At 39.6% G+C, this 27050-nt stretch overlaps 1 protein-coding gene across 3 annotated transcripts; it reads right to left on the bottom strand.

Moving 5' to 3' along the window:
* Positions 1-349: 349 nt before the first annotated feature.
* On the bottom strand, positions 350-26458 carry HELLS (helicase, lymphoid specific). Of its 3 annotated transcripts, none has more exons than XM_075758493.1 (22): positions 26321-26458; positions 25198-25319; positions 21472-21594; positions 19964-20023; positions 19442-19478; positions 19285-19349; positions 18762-18803; positions 17730-17954; positions 16097-16279; positions 15691-15834; positions 14918-15114; positions 14125-14221; positions 12994-13155; positions 12353-12495; positions 10613-10751; positions 9093-9176; positions 8879-8998; positions 7157-7273; positions 6065-6224; positions 2800-2896; positions 2511-2587; positions 350-957 (listed from the first exon to the last, which is right to left on the bottom strand). In XM_075758493.1, exons 2-22 carry the CDS (start codon positions 25300-25302, stop codon positions 860-862), a joined length of 2475 nt encoding a protein of 824 aa, XP_075614608.1. In that variant the 5' UTR covers positions 25303-25319; positions 26321-26458; the 3' UTR covers positions 350-859. The 3 variants fall into 3 exon arrangements, with proteins under 3 accessions (XP_075614608.1, XP_075614609.1, XP_075614607.1); XM_075758494.1 differs by lacking the exon at positions 26321-26458 and adding an exon at positions 25758-26073; XM_075758492.1 differs by lacking the exon at positions 26321-26458 and adding an exon at positions 25447-25601.
* Between the last annotated feature and the right edge of the window lie 592 nt (positions 26459-27050).

The following is a 27050-nucleotide window of genomic DNA, read 5'->3' as shown; positions in this document are numbered from 1 at the left end:
AAGTATAAAATCTACCTGATACCAAGTTGAAAACCATCTTACAGCTGGCTCTTAGAGGCTACACATGCAGGTAATAGCCTTCACCTGCCTTTTCTGCCCCACTCTGAAGGAGTCACAAACCCTCCCTCCCCAGACAGTACTGCTCACTTATCCACACACACCAGAGACATTCTGCACTTTCCCCTTCCAGTACCCTCAGCTCCCTCCACATGCTTCAAACGGGCACCTTAGCTGTGCAAGACAGAGGTAATGTCTGCACCAGAAAAAATTAGGGGGTTGTGGGCTCATTCAAGCTGCCTTTTTTTTTTTAAATGTGTGAGATTGTCTAATGTGCTAAATGAGTAGGGAATTAATGGACACAACAAAAGCTTTGTTTATTTAAGAAGCTATGCTAAAACCTCTACACCTTTAGGATAAACCATACATTTATTTAATCAAAACAATTTGCAGAACTTAAAACCAGAAGCTAGACAATTGGCTGTAACAATGGCACATGTTCTCTCCCTTCCAAATAAACCCACAATTGATACCATATAAAAAAAGTGTTTTAGGACTTCCACAGGAAGATTTTTTTTTACACAAATTTGCCAGTTTTTACCACTGATCACAAGAGCTAGCTGCAGATGTGAAACATGCTCATTTTCTTAATTCTTTATGAGAGCCTACCAAAGCTACAACATGAAACTATCACCTGCATTATACTGTAGAACATGTTAAAATTCACTGAAAGAACACAAGGGATTTGAACAAGGCCTTAAAGAAAGTCAGCATAAAGGATCAGTATGTGTAAGTGACATCTCTGGAAGATCTGATGTCAGTCATATGTTTGTGGCCTGTAGCCTTACAGGACATTTGCATATTAAAACACATGTTCTGCAGTGGAATCTGACAATTCTTCTAGGACCTTGAAGACACCCATTTTTTCCTTTTTCATTTTTTCAGAGGTCTTCATTTGATCTAGGATTAAAACAAAACAAAGATCAACAGTAATAGGTGAAGTGTCTGCAACCTTACTATTGCAGACAAAGTTGCATGTATTTTTGTTTCGATTTGGAAAGCAAGTTGATAAATTCATTTTGTTCCTTCATCAGTTTGCTACTAAAAGTTTGTAATTGAAAATATTTTTCAGTTGTGTACTTTAAGGAAAAAAAAGTTTTAAAACATCTGCCTGAACTAGTCTTGTTTTCCTGAGAAGAAAACAGAATGCAGTAAACCTATTTAGGCATTACTAAGAGAAACACAGAAAGTTAAGTCTCTACTAAGAGGTATTCTTTTCTAAAGTTCAAAGACTTACAACATGTTTTCCTAGCACTTGTAATCACTATGCTGCCCTTCCAATGAATATAAAGCTAATGAAAAAGTATTGTCTCTATATCAAATTTAATAATTATGGCTTTAATAAGTATGGCTTAATTTCCGTTTCTAAAGCATTAACTGCAGTTAGCTGTAGTAAATATTCAGTACATAATGCTAGACTAATATCTTTGTATAAACAATTTTGACAATTTTAATATACTAATTTTGCTTAGCATAGCCAAGAAAAAAAGAATAAGCAACCATTATAAGTGTGATGCACAGTAATTACACACAATAAATGGCACCCTCCCCAACTTGAAAGGAGAAATCAGATTGTTTCACAGCCTGAACTTGTAAAGATATAGACCATCTTATCGGTGCATCAAGAATCATTTTCTATATTAGCAGTCAGTTAACTGAAATAAGCAGTTTTATAAAACAATTTCTTTAGACAACCTAGAAAAAAGTTTAAGTATAGCAACAGTTCTCCTAAGGCAAAGTTACTTATCACACTTATTTAACGCTATCATTTTTACTTCTAAATTCTGTAATGATCGATTTTTTCTGTATCTATGCTTTGAGGTTTATCTCTCCTAAAGACGCTGAAGGAAACAAAGCGTACTAGATCTACTGTTTAAATTAATTGGACAAGATTTTTTTCCTTTCTCAGAAGAGTTAAGGGTTTTTTAATAATATCTTGGCCTGATCAAGTACTAGAATTTGCAGACAACCTCAAAAATATTATTTTTAACAATACATTAATTATTAATTCTCAATTCCCCCTCCCCGCAATGTTAGACTATATTTTGAATTATGATAGTATCAAAACAGGTTTTCAAACAAGTTCACTGAAATAAATATTTTCTGAGAATAATTTTTATTTTGATCAATTACAGCAACTTACAGGGAAAGTTGCTTTACAGAACACCTCCTAATCTATGCTTTTTTCACAGTATGCTCAGGGCACACTATGCACAAATGTGGTTTTCTGGAATGGTTTTGTTTAAATTGTTATTTCTTCTTCAGCAATCCTACTGGAAATGTCAGCAGAGAGGCCAAAAGGGGTCCCTTCTTCAGATGTTTAACACAGCTGTGGGAAAGCGAAGCTATGGCAGCTTTCTACATATAAAGACTCTTACAAAATATGAATTTACTGTTGAACAAAAAAAAAACCCCAAGCCCCCAACCCCCCCCCCCCAAACCCCTCTACTTACCAATAAGATCACTTCTGTCCAAGAGTAACTCTAGATCTTTATCACTGATTACTTTTTCTTTAGATCCTTTAACCTCCCTGTTGAGGAAGAAATAATCTCTGTTAATACAGATAAAAGCATGTCACAGTTAGCATTGCATAGAAGTCAGTTTTCCCACATAGCAGAAACCCTAGGACATTCTTCTGCTATGAAGATCCACAGACCACTTCATAAGACAAGAGAGCTGCTGACAGCTGCTTGCAAGCAAGTTACAAACTCATGGTCCAAGAAAAATATAAGACCTGCATACCTCTCATAGTCTCTGGATTTCAGTAATTCTATTAATTCCTGAGGGTCCAGGCAGCTCTTCGACTGTGCTAGACCAGATTTGCCACCTTTAAACTGATCTGTAGAAAGGATAAATTAAGAAAATACAGAGAAACAGAAAAAAAAAAATAATCTGTAAATCGTCAAATCAATGCTGGATGCACACACTGAACAAATTACTCTTGCACATCAAAACTAAGGCTATGTTTCCATTGTTTCAGCCCTCAGGTAAACACACCTTACAATAATAGCCTAACTGGTGAAAAAATGTCAGAGGTACATGAAGAGTTTACATGCAGGCCTTTTACCTTCAAGCTGTAGTATGCAGAAGAACTGATTGAAACACCAATTCAACATGCACACACGCACACACAGAGCAGAAAAGCCATTAGTTCTACTTACAGTAAAAACATTGTAAATAAAGTTAGATGCTGGATGCTGAAGTTTGTTTCCTTTGTATTGTAAGCTGGTTGAAACAAAGTAAGCAGTATTAACCACAAGATAGGAAATACATGAAAGAGATGTGGTTTGCAGAGAGAACATCCCTCAGTTTAATGGATGAGACAGACATGACAAAGTAATGTACCTTACACAGGTCGGTTTCTTGAAGGGACTATGGTAACACCTATCCACACACAAATCTGGATGTCAGCCCAAATATAAAAAAATTATACAAGATTATTACTTAACTAAAGCTGAACATGGATGAATTCAAGTTCAGTCTTGCACATTTCAAGGAGACCAGCAAGGCTTACTGTTCTGTGCCAAGTTTCCCCAGTTTTTAATTAACAGATGTACCCACTTTATTAATGGGTCTTCACTGATCCCTTTCATCACACTGTTGTTCTTTCCTGTATCTTCTTTCAGAAGTTCTCCCCACACCTTTTCCTACCTCCCTCCATGGACTGGCTGTTTCTCTGTGAAGTGCAAGTCAGATGCAAGTTCCAGAGGGTTTGAGCTAGAGTATCCTCTCCCCATTAACACCTCCTGCTGTGACACACAGGACCCAGGTCCTGTCATGCATTATTAGTGATGCAGTCTCTCCCTTTTAGTTTTCAGAGTTTCATAAACTATATGGCAATGAATTAGTGCTGTACAGGTCTTGGTTGCAATAACAGCGACACAGAGAAAAATACCAAAGACCCTATCAAGCATGTAACATTTTAAATAGAAGTTTATGTCATCAGTTCTGCTTAGTCTGACATCTACTAACCTAACTAAAATCACGCTGGTTCTCATGCGGTTTCCTAGGCAACTTTCTTCAATAAAACAGAACCACAAAACAGAAAGAGTAACCTGGTGCCGAAGCCAAAAAAGCATTGTTTTGCAACAAATTCCAGTTCTTAAGCTCCAGTACTTGTACTGTACACATCTTACTTGGTTAGACACCACTGAAAGGTCTGACTTAAGCAAGCTCTGTGATATCCCTTCCTCATTCACTCCAAAGTTCCAACACTTCTTTAGGTATTCAGATTTACAGAATCCATTACATCACCTTCACATAGTGGATACAAAGTTTCCTGGAGGAGACACCCCTACCTAGGCTGCAAGACCGAGATATGATTCACCAATAGTTACCAAGATAAATACTCTACTTATTGCAAAGCTGAAAGCATGACCCAACTTGAGACAGCTTTCTTCCAGTATAATTAGTTCCAGTTCCCATTGCTGCTTTAGTATATGCCAGTCATCTACTATTAGAGCCCATTCTGGTTTGTGCACTCATCTTGCCACTTCAGTTTTAACTACAGGGTGGACCATAATCAAATCACTAAAAATAATTCTTTTCTTACTTAAATTGGTTGTTAACATACCTACAAAGAGTCAGACAGTAGTCCTGGCAGTCACACCAAGACAGTAGTGGCAAACAGATTACAAAGGAAAAGGCTAAATCTAGGATAAAGGAAGCACCTAACAAAGATTAGCTAACCTCATCCAAAACCAGAGGCAAACCACAGCTCAGGCTTGACAAACGCTGCACTGTGCAGTAGACAGTTACAGGGGTGGCCTTTCTGTCCCTTTATGCCCTGATGAAAATGCAGGTTTTCTCCCCCTTAATATAATAGGAAAAGTTCTTAACCTCCTTTAAAGTTTAATATAAGGCTAATTATTGTCAGAAGCCAATACCAAGTTACAAGAATTCTATTTTTCAAGTGAGCTTAGTGTTTGGAAAATGCTATAGGGAACTACTCTCCAAACATCACAAACAGAATAAGCTATGGAAGCAAAGCAGGATTCCAATAGGACCCAAACAACAAAAATTTACCCCCAAAAGACACACTTCAACCCAAACACTTTTCTAAAGACTTTTGAGTATGACCAGCTATACAACCAAGAACACAAGAATCACTATTGTTCTGCACATAAAATCAAGGACTATTGTTCTATTCAGCATTGGTTAATTGTTCAAACAGGACTATTCTACTGCAGTTATAACATACTGTTCTTAAATTCAGAGGGACAGATGCAAACAGAACGATGAAATTTTTTACAGTGATTTTAAAACTCTAGGATTTGCAATCTCAACCAAATGTAGTAGAAACACCCCAGAAACCAACTTTTTATAATCTCTACTCATTTTACCAATTTTAATAGGAATACTCCCTATTCAAACAAGTTTGCCAGTGCAACTGGAAAAATCTATCACTAAACTTCACATCATGAAACATTGCTCTAGATGTCATTAGGTAGGCATATTGCTCCAAATGAAGAACTGTAACAAGTTAAATTGCAAACAGTAAGAATTTTTTTTATCTGCTTTGCCATTTATATTCTAGTTCATTTAATTTGATCGTAAAAAGATAATCAACTCAGACTTGTCACCTACCCCCAGCATTTTCGATGTTAAAAGTCCAAAAACATTTGTGTCAAACAAACTATCATCTTGCTGACAAGCCCCCAACAAGCCCAGAGCTATACTCTCTTATTGCCTGGATTTACTTACATTTCTTCCAGGTAGGCTCACTGTCTCATCACCTTTTTTTTTTTGCCTTACCTACTAGTAAAGGAGTAGTCATAACATGGTGATTCCAGAAATACTAGAAGCGCTTTCCTTTAATTTGTTGCAGAAGTTATCTATAATGTGTCTAAGAATGCATTTTGAAAAGTAATACTACATAGCCACTTGTTGGGAGGATGAAGCTTTTTGCATTTATACGAAGCAATCACAAAACAAAGCAGTAAGAGTTCTCTCGAGATTCAAAGAAGCAAAACATGCTTACAGGAAGTCATAAGAGAAAGATACTAACTTTTGTGGATAATCAGCTTCTCCAGCTTCCTCTTGGCGGCAGCTCTCTCTACAATTTTCTGGTCAATAGTATTTGCTGTCACAAGACGATAAACAACCACTGGCTTTGTCTGGCCAATTCTGTGACATCTGTCTTGGGCCTGCAAGTCTGACTGGGGGTTCTGAACAGATAAAGAAACAAGTTAGGTACACCATTTAGCTTTTTTTTAAGATGCGTACCACAGGCAGCTTTTTCAATAGTGAGCTCAGAGTCGGAGCAGAAGCAATAAGCAGGGCAGCCATGGTATAACAGAACGCCACATCTCTTTACTCAAACTCATTCATGACAAGCTCTGCTGCTATATGTAGCTGCACAGCCAGAGGAATCCAACTAGCCTGGACTGCTTCTGCACTATGTGCTGCAGTTTTCAACAGGTGTACATGTTTTGTATCACAAACTTAGCTGAGGATGTTAGTTGTTGTTTTGTGGGGTTTTTTGTTGGAGGATAAGAAGAGGGATTTTAAAAAGTTTTCAGTCATTTCTGAAGCTGCTGTAGCTCTCCTGAAGCTGAATAATCATGCTAACAGCAGAGCTGTCTACTAAAATAAAATGAAGATGCAGAGGTCCTCAGTCATTTCCTTCGATCCTTCTCTTCTTCCCAGCCTCCAGACTCACAGGAGCAGCAGAATCCTAGCTAGCTAAAACACATGTGGCCAGTCACAGGAGGAAATTCAAGGGGCTGGTACTAACATGGCAGCTGTTAGAAACAGGGAACCTGTAGAAGGTCTGGCTACATTCAAATTTAAATAAATTGAAAGAAGGAAATGTATGCAGTAACAAAAAAACCCCTTTTGCTTTTGGTGTAACTCAGGGACAAACAGGCCAGTTTTAGAAACCAACTCTGACATTGTATTTTATAAGTTACGACTTTTCAAACAAGGCTACATATTTCATATATAACATTTTGCATGCTTACTATTATGTTCATGTAACACCTCACTGAAGTTACAGAAACGGTCTATACCATAATGGGTTAGTAAATTATTATCAAAAGCAGCAATAGAGAAAGCACTTTATGACACATATCACTAGGTTAACAGTCTGTCAACATACCCAGTCACTATCGTAAATGATAACTGTGTCTGCCGCAGTTAAGTTAATGCCCAAGCCTCCAGCTCTTGTACTCACTAGGAACAGGAAGACTTCAGGGTCAGTATTAAATTGATGCATCTGGAAGAGAATTCACATATTAAAAACTAGCAGATGTATCAAACACAACATAGCTAATGTTTTATTTTGAGACACCTGTATTTAAAAAGATGAACACAGATAAAATACAGCACAGAGGCCACACCAAGGCTTTAAGAAACATTGCATGCATTTGGGACAGGACCAGACCAAGAAGTGAAGCAATTGTATTTTCTTATCTGATGAGTCAATGAATCTAAAATACTGATGACGACTGTAACTTCCAGACACCCTGTATACCTCCTGCTCTTCAAAACTAAGAGTAACGTTCTGGTCTCCTACGCAGCATCCAGCCTACTTTCACACTGCAAGATGCTTCCCAGTGTCAGCACAGCTCCTACTGGGTCTGCAATACCAGTCAAAACCTCGTCTACTTAGTCTGATCGCCCACATGCTGGTAGAAAACTGGAAGCGTATAGTCATTTTCAGGACTTTGATCACAGCAGAGAAAAAGAAACGATCACCGCCCTGCCAGGTGGAAGCAGCTACTCAAACTCTCTAAGAGCCCCATATCCTCTGGGCTCTCCTGGACATCAGCATCTGCAGCACCAGCAGCAAATCATGGAGCTAGGAAGAGCCTTGCTGAACTTAAAACTGGTGACTTGGATGATTTCTCTCATCCTGCATCCATACCACACAGTGGTAGGCACACAATCAATTCCTAAACATTTCCAGAAGCCAGCAGTACAAGATTTTACCAACTTAATAAGAGTCACTATAGCTTGCAGACATGTTGCTAGTTAGCCTTTCCTCCTTTAGAATCTGCTCTAACAGTAGCAACCTAAGTGGTTCGGGGTTTGGTTTTCCTCAGCCACACTGTGGCACAGAAAAAGAAACAGGGCAAAAGGGAAGCACAATTTAAGGTAGATGATCTGTCATCTGCCAATGTTTTTCTGTATCTTCATGAACACTGTGCATACTTTGGAGACCAGATGGCAATTGCAGCACATCCCCTAGATACATCCTGTGTACTACTTCCATATATGCATTGCCCTTTTACATCCCTGTAAATCCTCAGAGAGGTGGTTTTCCAGAATCACCCTGCGTGGTTGCTCTTCACGATAAATATATGCCTCAGTAGTAAGGCATTCTGTGATTATTTGAAACCATTACAAGAACAAAGGATTGTGCTGGAACAAATCCACGTGCAATTTCAGGCTGAAGTTACAGGTGTCCCATTAGGTGCAAAACCTCATTTCCTAGAAATTTACTTTATTTGGCATTAGCCTTACAGTACACACCCATAGATGCTGGCATCACATCCTGGATGCTAGGAAACAATATGCACAGTGGTAAAACTGGGATTAGCATCTGTCACAATCTAGATATATTACATATTTCACATCTGAGCAACAGAGTACGTCAGCACCCACCATTCTAAGCATACATCAAGATATTGGTTAGTAACACATTTCATTGCTTCAGCATTTCTGAGCTGCAAATATTAAAGCAGCAGTAAGGATGTCAGTTTTCAACATAGATGTCTTTTGCCTATTAAAAGCTAAACGCTGTGCGAAATCATATTCCAGTGTCACAGGACCAAGCAGAATTTACTAACAGGCTCAAAGGGCGTGTACATCTACTTACATTTTCTTCTCTCTCCGAGTAGGACATAGAGCCATCCAATCGACTAAATTTGAAGTCTCTGAGATAGCAGTAATCCATCAAAATGTCGAGCATCATAGTCATTTGTGAGAACAACAAGACCTACAAAACCAAGAATATTCTTTAATACCATTTTTTAATCATAAAGGGACAACTATGCCCCCCCACCCTCTCGCCCCAAAATCATTAGCTTTACCTTATGTCCTCTCTTTTTCAGTTCTGGAAGCATTCGGTCCAAGAGTAGAAACTTGCCTGAATTCTTTACTAGATCTTCATCAACCTTGGAACAGGGGACAGGGGATCATATGTTAGGAGGGAAGGATACCAAAGGCTTCCCCAACTCAGAGGCACCAACAAAAGCTGTCTGAAAGCTTCTCGCAGAAACAAAAACTTGTACCATCTTTATAACTAAAAGCCTTAAGATTGGAAGCAACACTAATTTTAGCAAACTACATTGAACCAGGTAAATCATGACAAAATTAAATCAAACCGCACTGTTTTATACGCCCAAATATTTTTTTTTTTTTAAAAACTAGTTAGTTTTCATCCCATATCTGGAAGGAGAAAGCCTGATGATTTTGATTTTTCCACATGGAAAAGCACTGCTGGTTTTTTTTTCCCCCAGCTTGTAATTAATGCACAAGGCTTCCACCTACTGGACGTAAGGAAGCAATGCTGAACAAGTTACTACACATCAGCCAAGTGACAAAAGCTCACAGAACATGTTTTCACAGTGCTACCTTAGACTTCTCTTTTGCTCAAGACAGTTTGTTACATCTAATTCTTGCTATGGGCTAACAGCAGGTATATAGAAACTTCTCAGGTCTAAGCCATACAACAGCCACCTTGATAACCCCTAATCCATTTTCCTGAGCAGGTACTAGCTCCTGCAAGTGGTGCCAATGTCAAACAGTCTACATTTTCTACACATTAACTAATTTCCCCTCATCACCCACACTGGGCTATCTGCTTTTTATGCGCTGACTTTACATTGATAAACTTCAACAGCTTGCTCCTAAGTGCAGCTGAATCTGTTATCACTCAATGAACAGGAAACATGACTACACATGCCCACAAACCTACATTTAGAATGTGCAAGCAATTTCCGGTTGTTCAAGATTCTTTCAATTCAAATTAGTTCATAGTTTCCTATATTTCCAACTGCTTTGTGTAGATTAAACTACCAACTGGCCTTTGTAATATAATTTGATTTTTTTCTGTTTTGAGGAGGAAAAAGGATGCTGTATTCTCTCAGATGACTCTGTTGTACTTCGTTCAGCCCTCCAACACCTCACACTAAGTTACCACTGAACCTCCTGCAGCGTGTACAATTTGTCATGAACAGTTGAAAGGTCAGCTTTTTTGTTTTGAAAATTAACCTTTGTGAAGGTTGCTTAAGGCAGATCCTAAACCAGCTTGAGTCAATGGAACCCAGCTACTGTTTAATTCAGTAACTTTGCTCCCAGCAGATAAGCGCTGCCACAATGAAGAACACTATGGTATCACTATGCAAAGGCTAAATGGGAACAGAGGCTGAACTGGTCTCTACAGCTGCTGCAGGAAGCATCAAATAATGACTCAGTACACTGCTGGAATTCAGTGAGGAGGCATATGCCAAATACGTTTAAAACATCATTCTTTACTGCCATCAGCTCACAGTCTATTGCTTTTTAATGCCTGGAATAATTTTTCTCATAATCCTTTTAAAATACATACCTTGAATTGTTGTGTAGCAGGGTCCAATGGATATTCAATAAGATAGGGGTGATTACAACATTTCCTCAGTAACATCATAATATTCTGCAGTTTAAGGTTCACCTCTGAATCCATGGGAATGCTCACTTCTACGACCGGCCTTGAAAAGATACGTCATCTTATTAGTACAGAAAGTGTCACCTTATTTTGCTACAGATACTGAAGAGGAAAAAAAAAAAAAAAAAAAAAAAAACCAAAATCAAGCAACGGATTCACATGCTGTGTCAAATGTCCTCAAAACCTCTCACAGTTAGCAAAGCTATTACCAGATTAAATTTCTTTTAGTGCCACACTTGACACTGAAGGTAGAAGGGTTTGTAATTATTGGTTTAAAATACAAAAGGGCAGTCAGTAGTAATCAGAAGCAGAAAAAACAACTTGTGCACGTCACCCAGCAGAAAAGTGAACAAAGGCAAGTCCTGACCATTTGTTCAAGATCGATCTCCTGCGGAACAATACATAAGCTATTCCAAAATCAGCTCTCTGCCTATCCCATTTCAGCCACACATACACATCGCAGGATTCACAACAAATACCATTTAGCTCTTACATTAGAGATGGTGCTTAGATGTGCAAGAGATCCATATGTACCATAAAACTAATACAAACATACATTTAAGTGTCCATTCTTGCAAAATACACTGGACTACAATAAAAATCTAGCAAAATAAATACACTTTAGTCCTGAAGATAAGCCCAAGGGACTTCCAACCAATTTAAAGCCAGCAACAGAACTCGTCAAACCCAAGAATAAACATGATTCCTCAACTCCCTCAGTCCTGAACATCAACTCTGATCTTAATCACCAGAAAGTGATCAATATCTGTCACCAAAACAGCAATGGCCATGCAGGCCATTTGGGTTCCAGGCCTCAGCTTAAACTGAAGTATTTTACAAAATTTAGCGAGGAAACTATCTTCCCTTTTCTCCAGTCTTGAGCCCAAACTTTGCTTCAAGTATTCCCCAGTAATTTCACAAAAACCTAGGAGTTAATTGTAGTTAGCACACCAGCATTATCTGTCTGTCCTGTCTTTGAGCTAATGAAAGATATATCTGTGAATGTCATTGGACATTGGGGACAAAAGGTTTACCTGAACCTTTGCAAAAACTGCAAAACCTAGCAATAAGCCAAGCTCTTCAGCTCTTTGTTCTCATTGCTAGCTGCAGCCAGGACCTAAGCTATTACAATGAAATTTCAACTACCAAATAACTAAGATGAAGCAGTTCTTCCCTGGCTGGCACTCAACATGATCTTAGACTTCAGAGTTCCATGAAACCACAGCTCTTCACTACCAAAATGTTTTAACAGCCCAAAGGAATTACATCCCACACTAGGACATTTTAGCTCTTTATGGATTATCAATAGCACTATCGTCACAGGACCTACCCAAGACTGTGACTAATGAAAACAGGGACTCAAGAAGCAATTTTATCACTAGATCCTGCAAAGGCCACAGGTCTAGGAGTGTCTTGTAATTAACTATAACTCTAATAAGTCAGTGAGTGATGGTACAATCTAATCATTGCTATCGTGGTCCAGCAAATATTAGGTAAAAGCAAAGAAGGAAATCATAAAGCTACAAGGATAGTGAATTACAAAGTGCCATTCTCCTTGAACAATTTGAATAAGCAAAGCTCTGGATGCAAACTATGTGGGAGATATTCAGTATAATAATAAAAAGAATTTTTTAGGGCAGGCACCTCTCTTTGTCTACTTCCTCTTGCATTTTGGTGATCAATTTTTCCAAGTCATCAGCAGAACCATTATGTTCTTCACAATAATCAACCAGTTTTCGACTACGACGTTTTGGTCGGCCTGTAGGACTCAACTCAACTACTTCTTCCTGTGGGAAATGATAAAGTTGCCATCAACAGCAGACAGGCCTTTGAATCTGAAGCTATGCTGACCGAAGAATTCTCAATACTGAAGAGAGGTCTCAATGATATGCATCATGCAATACTTAGACTCAGCAGCTGTAAGTTTGCTAAGTAGAATATGCAGCCCAAGTTTTAAAGGTCTATAATTGTAGATTTGGAACGCTTCTGCTTGAAACTGCATTGGTACCTTACTGATTTTACACCAGAAACCATCAACTCTGAAAACTGTTGTCTTTTTGCCCCCAAACTACAAATAATCAAGAACATACACTCATATTGTATTAGTTCTGTGCCCACTGAGGCCAGTCACAGTAACTGTTATTGAAAAAGGTAACAAAAGGATCAGACTAAAAATTTAAGCAAAAAGTGGGTTTAGTTACAACGGTAGTGAAACAATAACAATGCGCTTTTGCCTACAAACCATTAATAGCAAGCACATTTCTAACATCCATATCAATAGATACCTCATTATTTCCAAGCAGTTTCCTAATGGTGCGATTTACAATGGCAGTGTAGAAAGTTTCTTGCTTCTTTGCCAGCGGTGCATATACCACAACTTCTCGTTTAGGAGGAACCTCAAGAGCAACATCGGATTTCAGTCTTCTCAGTAAGAAAGGTGTCAGAATCTGAAATGTTGAGCAGATTTGTTACAATTACTCAAAGCTCTCAACATACCTAGTTTAAAAAAAACCAACCAAAAAAAGCCCAACAAAACACACACACCCCACATAGCTGGGTCTACTGATATAATGCTATTTTGACCAATTAAAGAGAGGGAGTTAATTTGCAGAGCTCCATATTTCATTTTTTAATATGGATGCCTACTCCAAAATTTTTAGACATGCTGGTAATACATGTGTTCAAACAACACATCCATTGACATTTGAAAAATTTTCAAGTGTTTAATAAGGGTGCAGTAGTAGCTACATTACAGAATTTCAAATAATTTTCATTAACTGAAAGTAATTTTATTAAACAGCTTATTTTGATTGTTATCTTTCTTAAATCAAGTTATTTCAGGAAAGCCCCAAACCTTTAACTGAAATAAATAATAAATTGTCATTGACAATTTTATCTAGAAGATAAAATTTATATCTCTTACCATCAGCTTATGATAAGAAAATGATAGTTCTGTAAGCATTTACTTCCACACACACACCCCCTTAAAAAAAAGTTTTGAGTGTTACTTGGTTTTGAAGACTGGCACATTATACAACTAGTTTGTCAAAATGGTATTCTGTTCAACACCTAAAAGGTACATAAATTCCCTCAAAATTATCTTTCAACAAAATAAATATACCAGTTAAATCTTTTGGCAAACAGAAGCAAGCGACTGCAATTAAATTTGACTAAACTCAATTCAGTTCCAAGAATAAAAATGAGTCATTATCAAAGAGGTATATTGTTCTTTTCAGCATTTATAAGTGCTGTAAACATTGAAAAAACCTCAGGAGTCTAAGGAAGTCCAGAAGTGGCACAATAAAAGCCTCAGACCCAGAATTCAGCTCCACAAACAAGACTTTGACATGCTTCATAATAATGGTCGATGTTAGAAATTAACCATGACAAAAACAACATAAAGAATAAGTGAAAACCTGGTGCAGCATATGCAAGATGTTTTGCTCCCTTTCTTTAGCGATAATATCCTCAGCAGTTTCTGTAATGCTGGTAATATCAAACCAGGATTCAAAGCTATAAAAATAAAGAAAAAAAAAAGAATAGCTTACTTAATAGCTATGATTCTTCATTATTTAAGTATACTATTCTTCTGTTATCCTGCAATTTAAGAAAAACAAAGCACTAATATCCATCATGAACAGAGGTTGAACAGGAGGTATTTCCAAAATATACCTGTCAATTTAGATGCTTGAGGTTTTAAGTGATTGGTAAAAATACACTTGTATTAGTTGGAATATTCACTATGATTTATTATATTCCATCTAGTCTATATCTTTTTCCAAAATTAATCTGAAGATTGTTTTGGCAATGTGCTTCCACCTGACCCCCTGCTGCTTCAGAAGAGGATCCATCTCCCATGGGTCCCACGTCTGCCAGCCTCAAACAGCTTTCTCCAGCACCTTAGAGAACCTCAAGCAGCACCAGGCACTTATGATTAGACAAACATCTCCCCTCAAATGCTCATATCTTATCTCAGAGTTAAGCTTCCACTATCCGTAGAGCTGACAATTACTTCCTTACTTTCTGAAACAACCAAGCGTGAAAGCAAGACACATTTCAAAGCCTTTACCACCAAATAATCATACCAAAATCACAACCACACCATAAAATAGCTCTTCACGTGCTGATACAAGTTTAATAATTAAAGAGTCACAATAATGCCCAAACAGAACAAAGGGGAATAGTTTTCACCATCAGATCGCAACCTACCTTTTCAAATCATCAAACACATCTGGCAACAGGAAGTTAAGCAATGACCAAAGCTCTGCCAAGTTGTTTTGCAGGGGAGTACCAGTCAACAGGAGTTTATTGTCCGCATTAAATCGTTTCAATTCTCTGATAAGGCGGCAGTTCATATTTTTAATCCTGTGACCTTCATCTACTATCAGGTATTTCCAGAAGCAGTGCTACAAAAAGAAAGGGTATTTCAGTAAATCTTAGCTTTACTCCATCAAAACATGTGCCAGGTGAGATAAGCAGCACCAATAAGCCCATTACAAAGATTCTATTTACTGCTGTTTCTCACTTTGCCAGACTAGAAGAGTGGAGTCCAAACAGTTAATGCCATACACCTGCTTCATGGTGACTGCATTTAGTAAGCTTAGCTGATCACAATAAAACTACAAGAAGCTCATCTCGCTGCAACAACCATTCTGATGTTAACCATGGTACTTATACATTACGTATAGCTTTTATTCCAACCCTCCCTCACCATCACCTACAGAGAGGTAATGAAAAGAGAAGGTATGCTGTAAACATCTGCTTACTTCACTTTTTGGATAGTGTTCTGTTTGCAGAACTTTTTAAGCATAAAATTGCAGAGCCACTGCTACCAAGGAAACAGAAGTGAATGCCAATATAAATGCTATGGTATAACACTTGTACAGGCAGCATGCATGGGGTTTTTTTACTATATTCAAAAGCATTGCTATTAACGATGAGGAATTCCACCTGTCCTAGGGCTTTCAGGAGAACTTACATACCTGCAGGGCATTTCTGTCTCGCATTGCTATTTCAAAGGAAGTAATGACCACAGGATGAATTTGCAATGATCCGTGTCGCCCGTGAATTTTACGAACCAGTTTACGACGTTCCTGCTGAGCTCCATGATAGAGCATTATTGGAATCTGAAAAAAAAGAGGTTTAGAAAACAGGTGAACTAAGCTCATTTAAACCTAAACAGAAGACAGCAGAGATAATCAGCTCTGTTACAAGAAGGCTGTAAATACATTGCAAGTCATGGCACAGCATGTAGTAACCACATGAATAGCTACAATTAAACTGATGTTCTATATAAAGAAAGTTTCAAGGCAAAGAATTAGAGTAAGAATTAAATAATTTGTTCTTTTAAACCTAAGAAAGAAAAATAAAAATCTTCATTTCTTTTACCTCTGGAGTAAATCTCTTGAATTCAGACATCCAATTTGGAAGAGTAGACAAAGGACCACATACTAAGAATGGACCAGGAACTCCTCGCTCCACCATCAGCGCTATTGTTGCAATACACTGGATTGTCTTCCCCAACCCCATTTCATCAGCTAAAATGCCATTGATACCATTTTCCCAAAGCATCTGCATACATAGAAAAAGAAACATAAATGCAAAATAGCCACACACCTTAGCAACAACAGACATCTTTAAGAATGTAACACCTGTAGAAACTCTCTACTAGGCACATTTTATACTACAGACAAGTAAGATTTCTTCATAATGAAAATAAATACAAGCATCCTGTAAACCCCAGACATTCATACATAGGTGTATGTGCTTCTAGCCAATGAAGTGACTGACTAGGACGCAAAAACCAGAACAGTATCAAAGGAAAGGATGCAAATTAGTGTTACATCAAAAAGCACTTCAACTGCAAGTACAGCTCACACTACCCAAATTTTTACTTATCCCAGCTCCACAAAATTCCCTTAGATCCCCCCTCTAAAAGACCAAGTTATTGTGCTGATGTTTCAGTTTTATCTGTTCAAGCAGCTTCTACAGGTACAGCTACTTCACCATAAGAAAAAGGTGCAATTCCTGACCATCACAGCTGGCTTGACTACTCTGACAAGTGACAGAGCAACCTCTTACAAAAGAAAGATACAGAAGCGTTCTTTGGATACTCTACCTACTATTCATAAAGATTCATAAATAAAGTTATTAAAACTGAAGGCCCAAGGAAGCTGATTTATCCACTCCCAGAACAGGCCTGTCTTTTCTATGCACTTCCCAGTGACATAACAGAGTGAGTTTAGTGGCACTCACTTGTGAGATCAACCTAAGCCTCTTAAAACAAGATACACATGCTTGTGGGGAAGAAAAAAACCAAAAGAAAGAAGCCTAAAGGAAATAGCAAGATCAGTAGCACAATGAAAATTAGTTCTGTCTGGCTCTCATAATTTAAAAGCAAAGTTGTTCTAATTTGGCTTGCAAGCAAAACCAGGTAGAAATTAAATACGTATGTGGACAACTTTTATGGCAAGTTTCTTTTGTTTTTTATTTCAAAGGCTAAAGACAAAACATTTTAAAAACAGTGTATTAATATTACTAGTTATATTCCAAGATGCAGAGAATGGAAAACTCATCCATGTCAGGCCTGCAAGGCAGCAGGTCTTTAAACACCTATGGGTGTACCAGTGAGTATTCAAGCCCTTGAGAGAGAAAAAAATAGTAAGGTTGTCCCTTACCAGCATGCATAGTCCTCCTGCTTTCACAAAGTATTTGTAAGGAGAGGCTGAAAAGGCAGTTTGAGTTGAGCACGAAAATAGATGGGGAAAGGGAAGGTGGAAAACACCAACCAGAAAGTCTAAAGAAATGTTTACAAATATCCTCCCTACACTGAAACACTGTATCTGCTGTTTGACAACTTCTTCATAACACCAGATTCTTGTATCAAGAGAAATCATATCAAACTGTCTCTCTCCTTCACCTTCCCTGTACCAACTATGGTCACAGACTTCTAATGTCTCTTCCCCTCTGTCTCTGTTTACAATCAGCAACAGATTAAATTTCATCAACAATCGCTCCATACCCTTAGCCACTCCATGCCTTCCACTTGGTACCACCTCATTACACCTCCAGTAAAAATCTTTGGTTGCTGAAAAGGCACTGGTTGTCCATTAAACTTCCGTACTGGATCAAGAAATTGCTTGGCACTGTGTCGTACAGCTTGACACAATCTATCCTTAATGACGCTATTTGAGTCTCCATTTTTCTGCAGGTCTTCTGGACACAGGTTGTCAGAAGAGCTTTCATCCTATGAAGGGAAGTTCAAGGAACACATGGTAAATGAAGTGCACATCAAAGCACACCTAAGACATACTTTTGCCCAATTTACACCAGTCTTAATGTGAAGCCAGCCCCTGACACAAAGACTTATTTTCAGTAAACGTCAACTCAAGAGTAGAATTTGTTTTTAGGATTAATATTATTATGTAGCTAGATGTCAACATGCAAAATTTCAATGCCTTATACGCATTCTTTACTCCTTTAGAACTGAAAAGCAGTGATAGCCACTGAAACTAATTGGCTTATAATTCTCTACCCATAAAAGCAAGCAGACTTAAAATCTTCCTCACAGCAGCTGGCATCTAATGCAGCTATTTCCCTGCTGTAAGCAGATTCTAAAGAATGTCGGAAAGAAATTCATACCACGCATGTAGCTTTTAAACTACCTCAGGAGCGGAAGAGACCACACCTGTTATCTCCGTGCTTGAATGCTTAAAAATGACTATGTCTTAAGGTCTTATACACTAGCACAAGTATTTCTTAATAAATTCCTATTTCCTTTATTTTTGAAACTACAGACCTTCTATAAAGTATAAATACATTCAAATGGAGTGTTTAAAAAAATAAATTAGAAGTTTTCATCTCAGATTTCTGTAAAATAAGTATTTAAATGCATTCACTTGCACCACTTTTTTAAACTTCTAATTCAGGACTTCAATATCTGGCAGAGATGATTATTTACAGGAAAAGTTTAAAGATATGCTATAAAACATAAAAAGCCCTCCCTCCCTTCAGGCTTAACACACTTAAACTGCAGTAACATGTGCCAACATACCTGATTTTCCACTTTACTTTTTTTTGCCACTGATAATATTTCCTGGAAACAAAGAAAAGAAAAACAACTTACACTTACACGCTTTTCAACCTTAAAGGCTAATACAACTTGTATTTCATGAGATCTTTCAACTGAAGAATCTGGACATACTTTAAAAAGCTTTCCATACAACATCATTAATCATATGTGTGACTCTAAACAAGGCCCCACACCAGAGAACACATTCCAATTATAAAGGGTAACTGAAAATTCAACTGGCTATGTAGTCTCTTCACAGCTTGCCTCCCCAAAGACGTTTTTAAAAGGTACCTGAATTCTACAGGTCTGACAACGCTGTTTGTCACATAGATCTCTGTTGGAAGACAGACGTACATTACGGACAGACTACTGTTGGTTGATAATCTCTAATGGCAGTGTACGAGAATGTACTGATCTAAAATACGGATGTCACACAAGGATTGCCTTACCAGTTAAAATCTGTGCTACAAAAATCCAGGCAAATCTATTTGTTGTTATGGCCTACCTCTTTGGACATAATCTCCGAGATGTTGTATGTCACATCTTCTCTCCCTCTCTTCTTTTTTGCACCTATAAGATAACATTTGCGTTTATACAACACATCAAATATTAAAGAAACTAAAACCACCAGTACTGACAAAAGGCAAAGCCTAATACATTACCTGATTTGTCCTCTTTGCCATCAACTGGATTTTGACCCTAGAAAATAAACATGGGAAGAGGTTCATCATCTTCTGCATCTCTAACTATTGTGACAGATAAAAATATGTAAAGAGCCTCAAGCCATTGCCTTTGAAAGCTTCTTGAAACACTTTTACTTTTAAGCAGTTTTCAAAAATACAGGGAAAAAGAAAGTTCCTGATTATTTTTTTTTTTATTACTTATTCAGCATCTTGGCTGAATAAACAATCATTACTAAAACAAAAAACCTCCTTAAGACAAATTCAAACAATTTTCTTCAGTATAAATTAGTCAGAAACATCTCCTAAGATGACTGTCATAGTATGCAATTTTTAAGCACTTTTAAACACGGTTTTATGTTATGTTTAAAATAAATATGATATACTAGATAGTCAAAACTGGCTAATCTAACTTATTTAGTTTACCTACCTTGATTGAAATTGACATGGTAATTTGTCAGACTTTTATTCAGACAGTTGCATAAAACAGCTGCTTAACCTTACCTTGGCAGATTTTAACATCATCTCTCTCTTTTTTTCTAACTTTTCTTTCCTCCTCTGTTCCTAAAAAAAAAAAAAAAAAAACAAAAAAAAACCACACACCAAACCAAACCACACACATTTCTTATCTTTCAATGACACCCACAGGAGAACTATCCATTATAGAAGCGATAACAGGCATAGATTACATTGGTAATGTAGAGTTCTGTGTCCTCTACAGATTTTGGTTTTGCAATCTCACTAAAAGCCTCTATTCTGACACAGTTTAAAATCATAAAGCAAAACTTGGGCAAGAAAGTGCAACTGCTCAGAATTGCTTGTCTGTGAATACTTTAAACATTTAAATACAGTAGTTTAGAAAGACTCCAACAAAAATATTCTCAATTGCAAACTTCTTAAGATCCCATGTATTGCAGTAAGTTTTCCATGTATGCAGCTCCCTTTTAACTTCTACATATCACCACTTGTGTTCACTGCGGAACAGAAAGCAACATAAACAGCCTACAATGCCTTTAAGGAAGAAATGCTTTTATGTCTTGAAAAATTTAAGATTTTCATTCCATCTACTATTTTAACTTGTTGAAAGCAAAAGGACCCTAGAAAAATGGTAAGAGACCTTGGTGTTTATCAGATGCAGTAAGACTTAGTACTGAAACATGCATCCTATCAATCAGTAACCATGAATTTGAGCTGACAGCTAAACTACAAAAGTATTTTAGAAAGGAGGTTCCTGCAATCTGTCAGTATCACTTTTCCAAGACCATCATTGCACTGAATCTCTTCCTAAGATTCTCCCTCTCTCTCAAGCATAAACTCTTACAAGCTTGTCCATAAAGATACAGTTAAGAAAGTCAAGGTAAAGCTAGATATGAACTCAGCAACCCATGGATTAAAAAAAAAAAACAAACAAAAAACCCCAACAACAACAACAAAATCCACAAAAAAAACCCCAAAACACATTAAATCATTTCATGGAAGCTCTTGTTTGGAGCAGCAACGCCTCAGATCGCTGTAATTTATAAATTTGAGGGAGGCATACATCCTGAAGACACACCTCATCCTCAGCCTTCAGTAATTAACACAAATAGGCTGCACAACTTTCTACTTGTCAATTCTTTGCATCTTCTGTCCTCCCCTCCCTCCAGGTTTCCTAGCTCCCTTAAACTTTGTTTCTTATTTAAAATATTTATTTTTTCTTCCTAGCACTCAGTCCAACAGAAGAATTGTAAAGTTATCAGTGCCACCTTTACACTGCAAAGGGGTAAATTATAATTTTACATTATAATTCATGCTCTTTCCAGTCTGATTTATCTATTAATTTGTAAAACAATTTCTGAATATTACATAAAGCATCACTTCATTCCTGGGCAGTAATTACAGTAGATTTTTATGGTGTTACTGCAAACTTAACAGCATTTTTACTTTAGTTCAAACAGCTGGATGGCAAAAAAAGCCCCAAACAAATGGCAGCCCATCTTCAGAATCCCCACTACACACAATAATACACCTACCTCCAGTTGCTGCTGTTCCATTTTGGTTAGCAAGAATTTGGAATAGATGTTGCTTTTTTCAAGCAAATGTTGTAGCCTCTTATAGCGCATTTCACTTGACTCCCTGTCCCAAGAAGTGCGAGCCTGGCCAAAACAAAGAGATGTCAGGTATTTATAGATGCTTCAGAGTTAATGCTTTTAATATAATGAAGGATTCATCCACAAGATAACTAAAATTGTCTCACACACACACAAAACCTTTCCCTTCCAGTCATTATGCATCTATGATTCTGTGAGTGTACGGACACACAGATACCTGTGAAGTGCTGCAAGATGAAAGTAACTGAGGGTTGCATTCACTCACACATATGAACAGAGCTCTGCAAAACACATGCCTCCAGTGCAGTAGCACAAGAAGGCTTGAAGGTGTCTCAACTCCACTTTATAGAGAATTAGAGCAAAATGAAATTTAGGTTTATTTGCAGCCTGCAAAATCGGGGAGGAAAAAACCCAAGTGTTAGTTGGGACTCCTCCATGTGCCGTTTGCACAAAAGTATGGTTTTTCATTATGAACCAGATATTCAGACAGCAACAAAACCATCATGCCTAATTTACAGAGGTCAAGTCAATTCCCAATGTGAAAACAGTAACTTCTGCTTGCTTTGCTTACAAAAATCCACACGTTTTTAAAAGTAATTTCTGTTGAATTAGTCAAGGCTGTGCATTTAGGAGTTTGCAAATTACTCTTTAAAACTCAGATCAAGACTCCCCCAAAGTAAAAAAGCATTCACCTTTCTGCATTCATCTAACATTGCCTGTTAAACTGACATATCAAACAAGTGAAAAGGTATAAATTAGCATCTCCAAGAGAAACCCCAGAAAGGCAAGATGCAAAGCTCTGCAAGATGAAAAGCTTTACGAGATGCTTATCTATGCCATCACCTTCAGAAGAAGCAGTGAGGGAAGGACAGGCTAAGACAGAAAGGCAAGGGAAACTGCTTAAAATAAGAATTCCCTCCTAACAGGGAGGGAAAAGGATATTAGCTGAATCACGAGACAAACTGTGGCACAGAAAAGGGGGAGCATGTTTCCCTCCCCCAGAAATCACACCTTTATTTTCCACAACCAGTACTCTATGGCATTCTTATCAGGTAGCTATCACCGTATTCTTTTATGAGAGGAAGATCTATCTCCCCAACTTTTTCTGGGGAACAGATTGCCTTCTTGTTACTCTCCAGACAGTTTCTATTTGCTTCTGCTCTCCCCAGTCCAGTTTTTTTTTCCTTCAGATGAAAAATACCTGAGCTCAGAAAGATCACCCCTTGATGGCAATGCCAAGAGAGAATATAAATTACTTCATTCAGCAAATTGCTATTGCTCGCTTTTTACTGGAGCGAACACAGCATCCTTACATCAATTGGTCAATCTGAAGGACCGTTCCCTTGATGGGAAACGTTCCCTTTTTCAAGGGGAAAAAAAGAAAACTCAAGGAAGACAACAGCACTGAACTCCTATGATTTCTCCATTTTGTCCTTTGATTCAACCTTCAAGCCTCAAAGTGGGTTGGTTTTTTCCCCCCTTTTTGGCTGAGGTCAAAAATCTGCCACTCTCTCATCACTCTACATTCTTATACATTTGCATAGTGGTATCAGCCATCAGTCCATAGAAAGAACAAGTGACTCCTTTGTTGAACTGTTGTACAAATCGCCTGGCAGGGGGTTTGCTGAAGTGACAAGCATAGAAAGTCCAGAAGCTTCAAGAACGTCAACTGCCCCCAAGATGCCTGTAAGCCTGGGTTTACTGACACGAGTAATTTCCCTTGGTCTGACTGGCCTGAGATTGCACAGAGAAAACATGATAGAAGCACACGGGACAATAGAGTGTGGTTGCTAGAGGCACGTTCTGTGGATTTTCAAGAAACGGACAGAATACAAAAAAACCCAGCCCCATCACATTATAGCACTGTTACAGAAGTGGTCAGTTGTGAAAGAAATTAAAGTCTAAGTCCTCCTCTCAATACTTCCTGTGCAATGAGATAATTTGCTCGGCAAGAGTTTCCTCCTCACCCTCCAAAAGCATTTGCCTCCAAATGGCCTCAGATCCAAGTCTGATCAAGGAATATCTGATGAGAAGTTTGGACAGGCTCTGTCATGACTTATTGTTTGCAAGACAGAAGATTATGAGACTTCTGGGCGTAAAATGTTATAAAGTATTATTTTTCTAGCTACAGTATCACAAAACACTGCAGCCTAACAACATACCTTTACAGATCACAACTTTTCTTAGTGAAAAGAGAAAGAGTAATTAAAATTACTTCCACACCTTTAGAAATTGCATTTTTCATGTCCTTAGAATAATGCTTCAGTTTTTAAGACACCGGTTTCCTGTGGGCTGAATACAAAAGCTACATAATTAACAGAAAAGGGGAAAATGAGAGCGCTCTGAAATCAGACAGGGGAAGAAAAAAAACCCATTGATTTCTCAAGTATTTTGAGTAACAGCATTAGTTCTTTAGAATACAATTCCCCAAAGAGCACCTAAGAGAAGAGTTCTTTCAAGTTTGTATTTGCTTACGGCTGAAATACAATGCCTTATATAGCATTCTGATACCTTGGTTATTTGTATCAACACAGGTCTAGAAGCATCATGTTTTCACATTTTCCCTCCAAAGCAGATTGGTTAATATCAACCAATGCTTACTATCAATGTCTGAAAACATTCACAGCAAGAGAGAAAGGAGACATAGTAATGATTATGTCATTTGTGGTAGGGATGTGTCATTTTCTTGAAGCAGTCTACATTTCCTGCAACATAAGCAAAGAGAAGTATCCAAATCAAACATCAACTCTCAGGACAATTACATGTACATTTCTCCCAGCAGCAATGCCAGCTCAAGCAGCTCCTGCTCCCCACAACCTAGGGGTGCCTGCACAACTGCATGCAGGGAAGAGCAGGAAAGTAGACCAGGAATGCAACTGGCATAAACCCGATCCTTTTTGGCTAGGTTTTTTAAGCTAGGCTACTTCCTTGGTGCAGTTCAGTTGTGGCCTTCAAACACCAGTGCAAAGAGAGTGAACAGCCAGCGATGACAGCTGCCTAAACTATACCTGCTACCAAAACAAATGCACCACTGGGCTTATTTCTGGGAAGGATAAATGGTATTTATAGAAGTGACCTGCAGAGCTGTAATCAGGTCGTTTGTTTGGTGGCTTTTTTTTTTTTTAATAAAAGAAGAGGTAAAAAGAGAAAAAGAAGCATTGTGTACATATAGAGAAAACACGAAATCTTGTTTTTAATATTTTAGACAGAAATTCAGAAGAATATAAACTTACTACCCCTTCTGAAATCACCTTACTTTACAGACACGGTACCTTAGATTCCTAGGCTCGGAACGACAAAAGTAAAGATGTAATCTTCTCATTACAAACATAAACACGTACAAAACGCAGTAACCTTCTTGCTGAATGCAAGAGTTCACCGTTAGCCTTCAAAAAAAAAACCTCCAAAGCCTCCCGTGGACGATCAAAGGCGCTTGTGAATCACAGCCGCCGCCACCCGGAACGTTACAGCCTCTCACGTTTGTTTGTTTTGAAATCAAAGGAGCTGCACGACGCCCCGGCCCACAAGGCGACTAACGGCGCGGGCCACGGCGCTCAGACCCAAACCAGCGGCCCGGGGAACCCCTCCTCTCCACGGGGCAACCCCAGCCGCCGTGCGGGGGATGGCCGCCCCCGGGCCGCGCCTCACCTTCTCCAGCATCTGCCGTTCCTTCTCAAGCCCCGCCGCCTCCAGCTGCTCCTCCTCCTTCAGCATGGCCGGCGTAATCACCGCCGCCTCCGCCTGCTCCCCCATCTCCGCTCCCAGCGGTTCTGCAGCGAGCGCACGGTTACTCGCGGGGTCCCGCCCGCCGCCGGCCCACCCTCGCCGCCGCCCACCCCCCTCGCCCGCCGCCGGCCCGCCCTCGCCCGCCGCCGGCCCGCCGCCCCGGGCTCTCACCGCCGCTGCTCGCCGTGTTCTGGGCCGGCATGGCCGCGCGCCGGGGCCGTTAGGCGCGAGGCGGTGCGGCACACGCAGCCACCGCCGTCCAGCACGCCCCACCGAACTCCCGCGCTCTCCGCGCGCCGCTCACCCGCCTAGCCTTGCCTCGCGAGACCAAAAACCGCGCGCTGCCCAAGTCCCGCGATAAGCGGCAGCCCTCTCGCGAGAGTCATTCGCCCCGCCCTCTCCCGGTCGCCATCGCGACTCCTGGCAGGCGACGCGCACATGCGGGCGTGGTGCCACTCCTCTGCCCGTCGCGGTGCCGGTACCCCGGGCAGCTCCTCGGGCCCGGCCCTGCTCGCCGGTGCCCCGCGTCCGGCCCCAGTGCTGAAGCGCTCTTAGGCCTCCCTGTCCAGCGTGGGGGCTCCGCACGCTGCGGTGAGTCCTGGGCCTGCGGAGGCTTCCGGCGTGCTGACGGCGACGTTTCAGTGAACGTGCTTCTGTCCCTGTGGCGTACAGCCCTCCCTGAAAGAGCTGCCGCAGCTCAGGCAGAGCGTAATGAAACTGCCCGGGGTTCCTCGTCCTGCGTCGCGCTGCCAGCAGGAGCGGCGCCGGCACACGTCTCTGGCGCTCCACCGGCAGAGGAGGGACATCGCGCGGGTCTGGCGGTCGCCGCGAGCGCAGGGCCCTCGGCCGTTACTCGGACACTCCTCGTGCGTGCCACGAGAGGGCAGAGGACGCTTAAACCCGAGGCAGACCTGTACTTCCCTCAGCCGACGGGGAGCCCTCCTTCCCAAACCGTAGTCTACAGCAAATAACCTCCAGTGTTCAGAATACAAACACTTCAGCTTCACCTAAATAACCCAAGCCGTCCGAATAACTTTGGGCTTACCTCATCACCTCAGATCCATACAAAAAATGCGGTGCTAGTAATTTCTTGCACCTGTCAAATGGATCGCTATTTCAAGCTCATTCCGCACACACGGAGACCAGGGCTGCTGGTTCTAAAAAGAGACCTGGGATGGGAGAGGGGGGAGGAAAGAAGCAGCAGCAGAACAAACAAGTCTGGTAATAACGGAGGTGGAGGGCATTCTTCTCATTCCCAAAGCCTTAGAGGCTGATTCTGGATGTTGTGGTTTATGGAAAAGCGATTCTGTTTTGCAAGGCATAGTTTGGAGGCTAACTTGAGATGGTTCTGCATGGATGGGAACATTAGCAGGGAGGAATGTTATTAACCCCCTAATAAAGTTATTTTATTGGCATTGTAGCAATTGAGCACAGCCTTTTTCAAGCTTCTGTTTCACTTGCAACTGTTCTCAGGACATCATAGTGAAGAAACAAAGAAAACCTTTCTTTTCTAAAGCACCTTTCATTCTGTGAGACCTAAAGTGCTTTCCAAACTGTATCGTTAGCGTAGAATAATCACCTAGATGACAACTGAAATGCATCCAAGCTGGAATATGATGGTGGCCTAAGTGGCTCCCAACACCCGTTGCAGGCAGGAAGCGGGGATGAAGGGGTGACTAGAACTTCAGGAGCACTCGGGAAAATTAAATTGCAAAGATACAGGCTGGGTTATAAATGTTAACATCTCTGCTTCTTTTAAAAAGCACCGTAAGATC

Source organism: Balearica regulorum, chromosome 7, assembly GCF_011004875.1.
Source record: "Balearica regulorum gibbericeps isolate bBalReg1 chromosome 7, bBalReg1.pri, whole genome shotgun sequence".
Lineage (NCBI taxonomy): Eukaryota > Metazoa > Chordata > Aves > Gruiformes > Gruidae > Balearica > Balearica regulorum.
This window is presented reverse-complemented; position numbering and strand designations above follow the sequence as displayed.

Excerpts from the sequence above, each read along its gene's own strand:
- HELLS (XM_075758492.1), bottom strand. The coding sequence starts at position 25,477 with ATGCCGGCCCAGAACACGGCGAGCAGCGGCG. Across the intron at positions 17,955-18,761 it reads AAAGTAAAGTGGAAAATCAG|GATGAAAGCTCTTCTGACAA; the intron begins GTATGTTGGCAC and ends TTCCCTTCATAG. Across the intron at positions 14,222-14,917 it reads GTGTTTGATGATTTGAAAAG|CTTTGAATCCTGGTTTGATA; the intron begins GTAGGTTGCGAT and ends TTATTTTTATAG.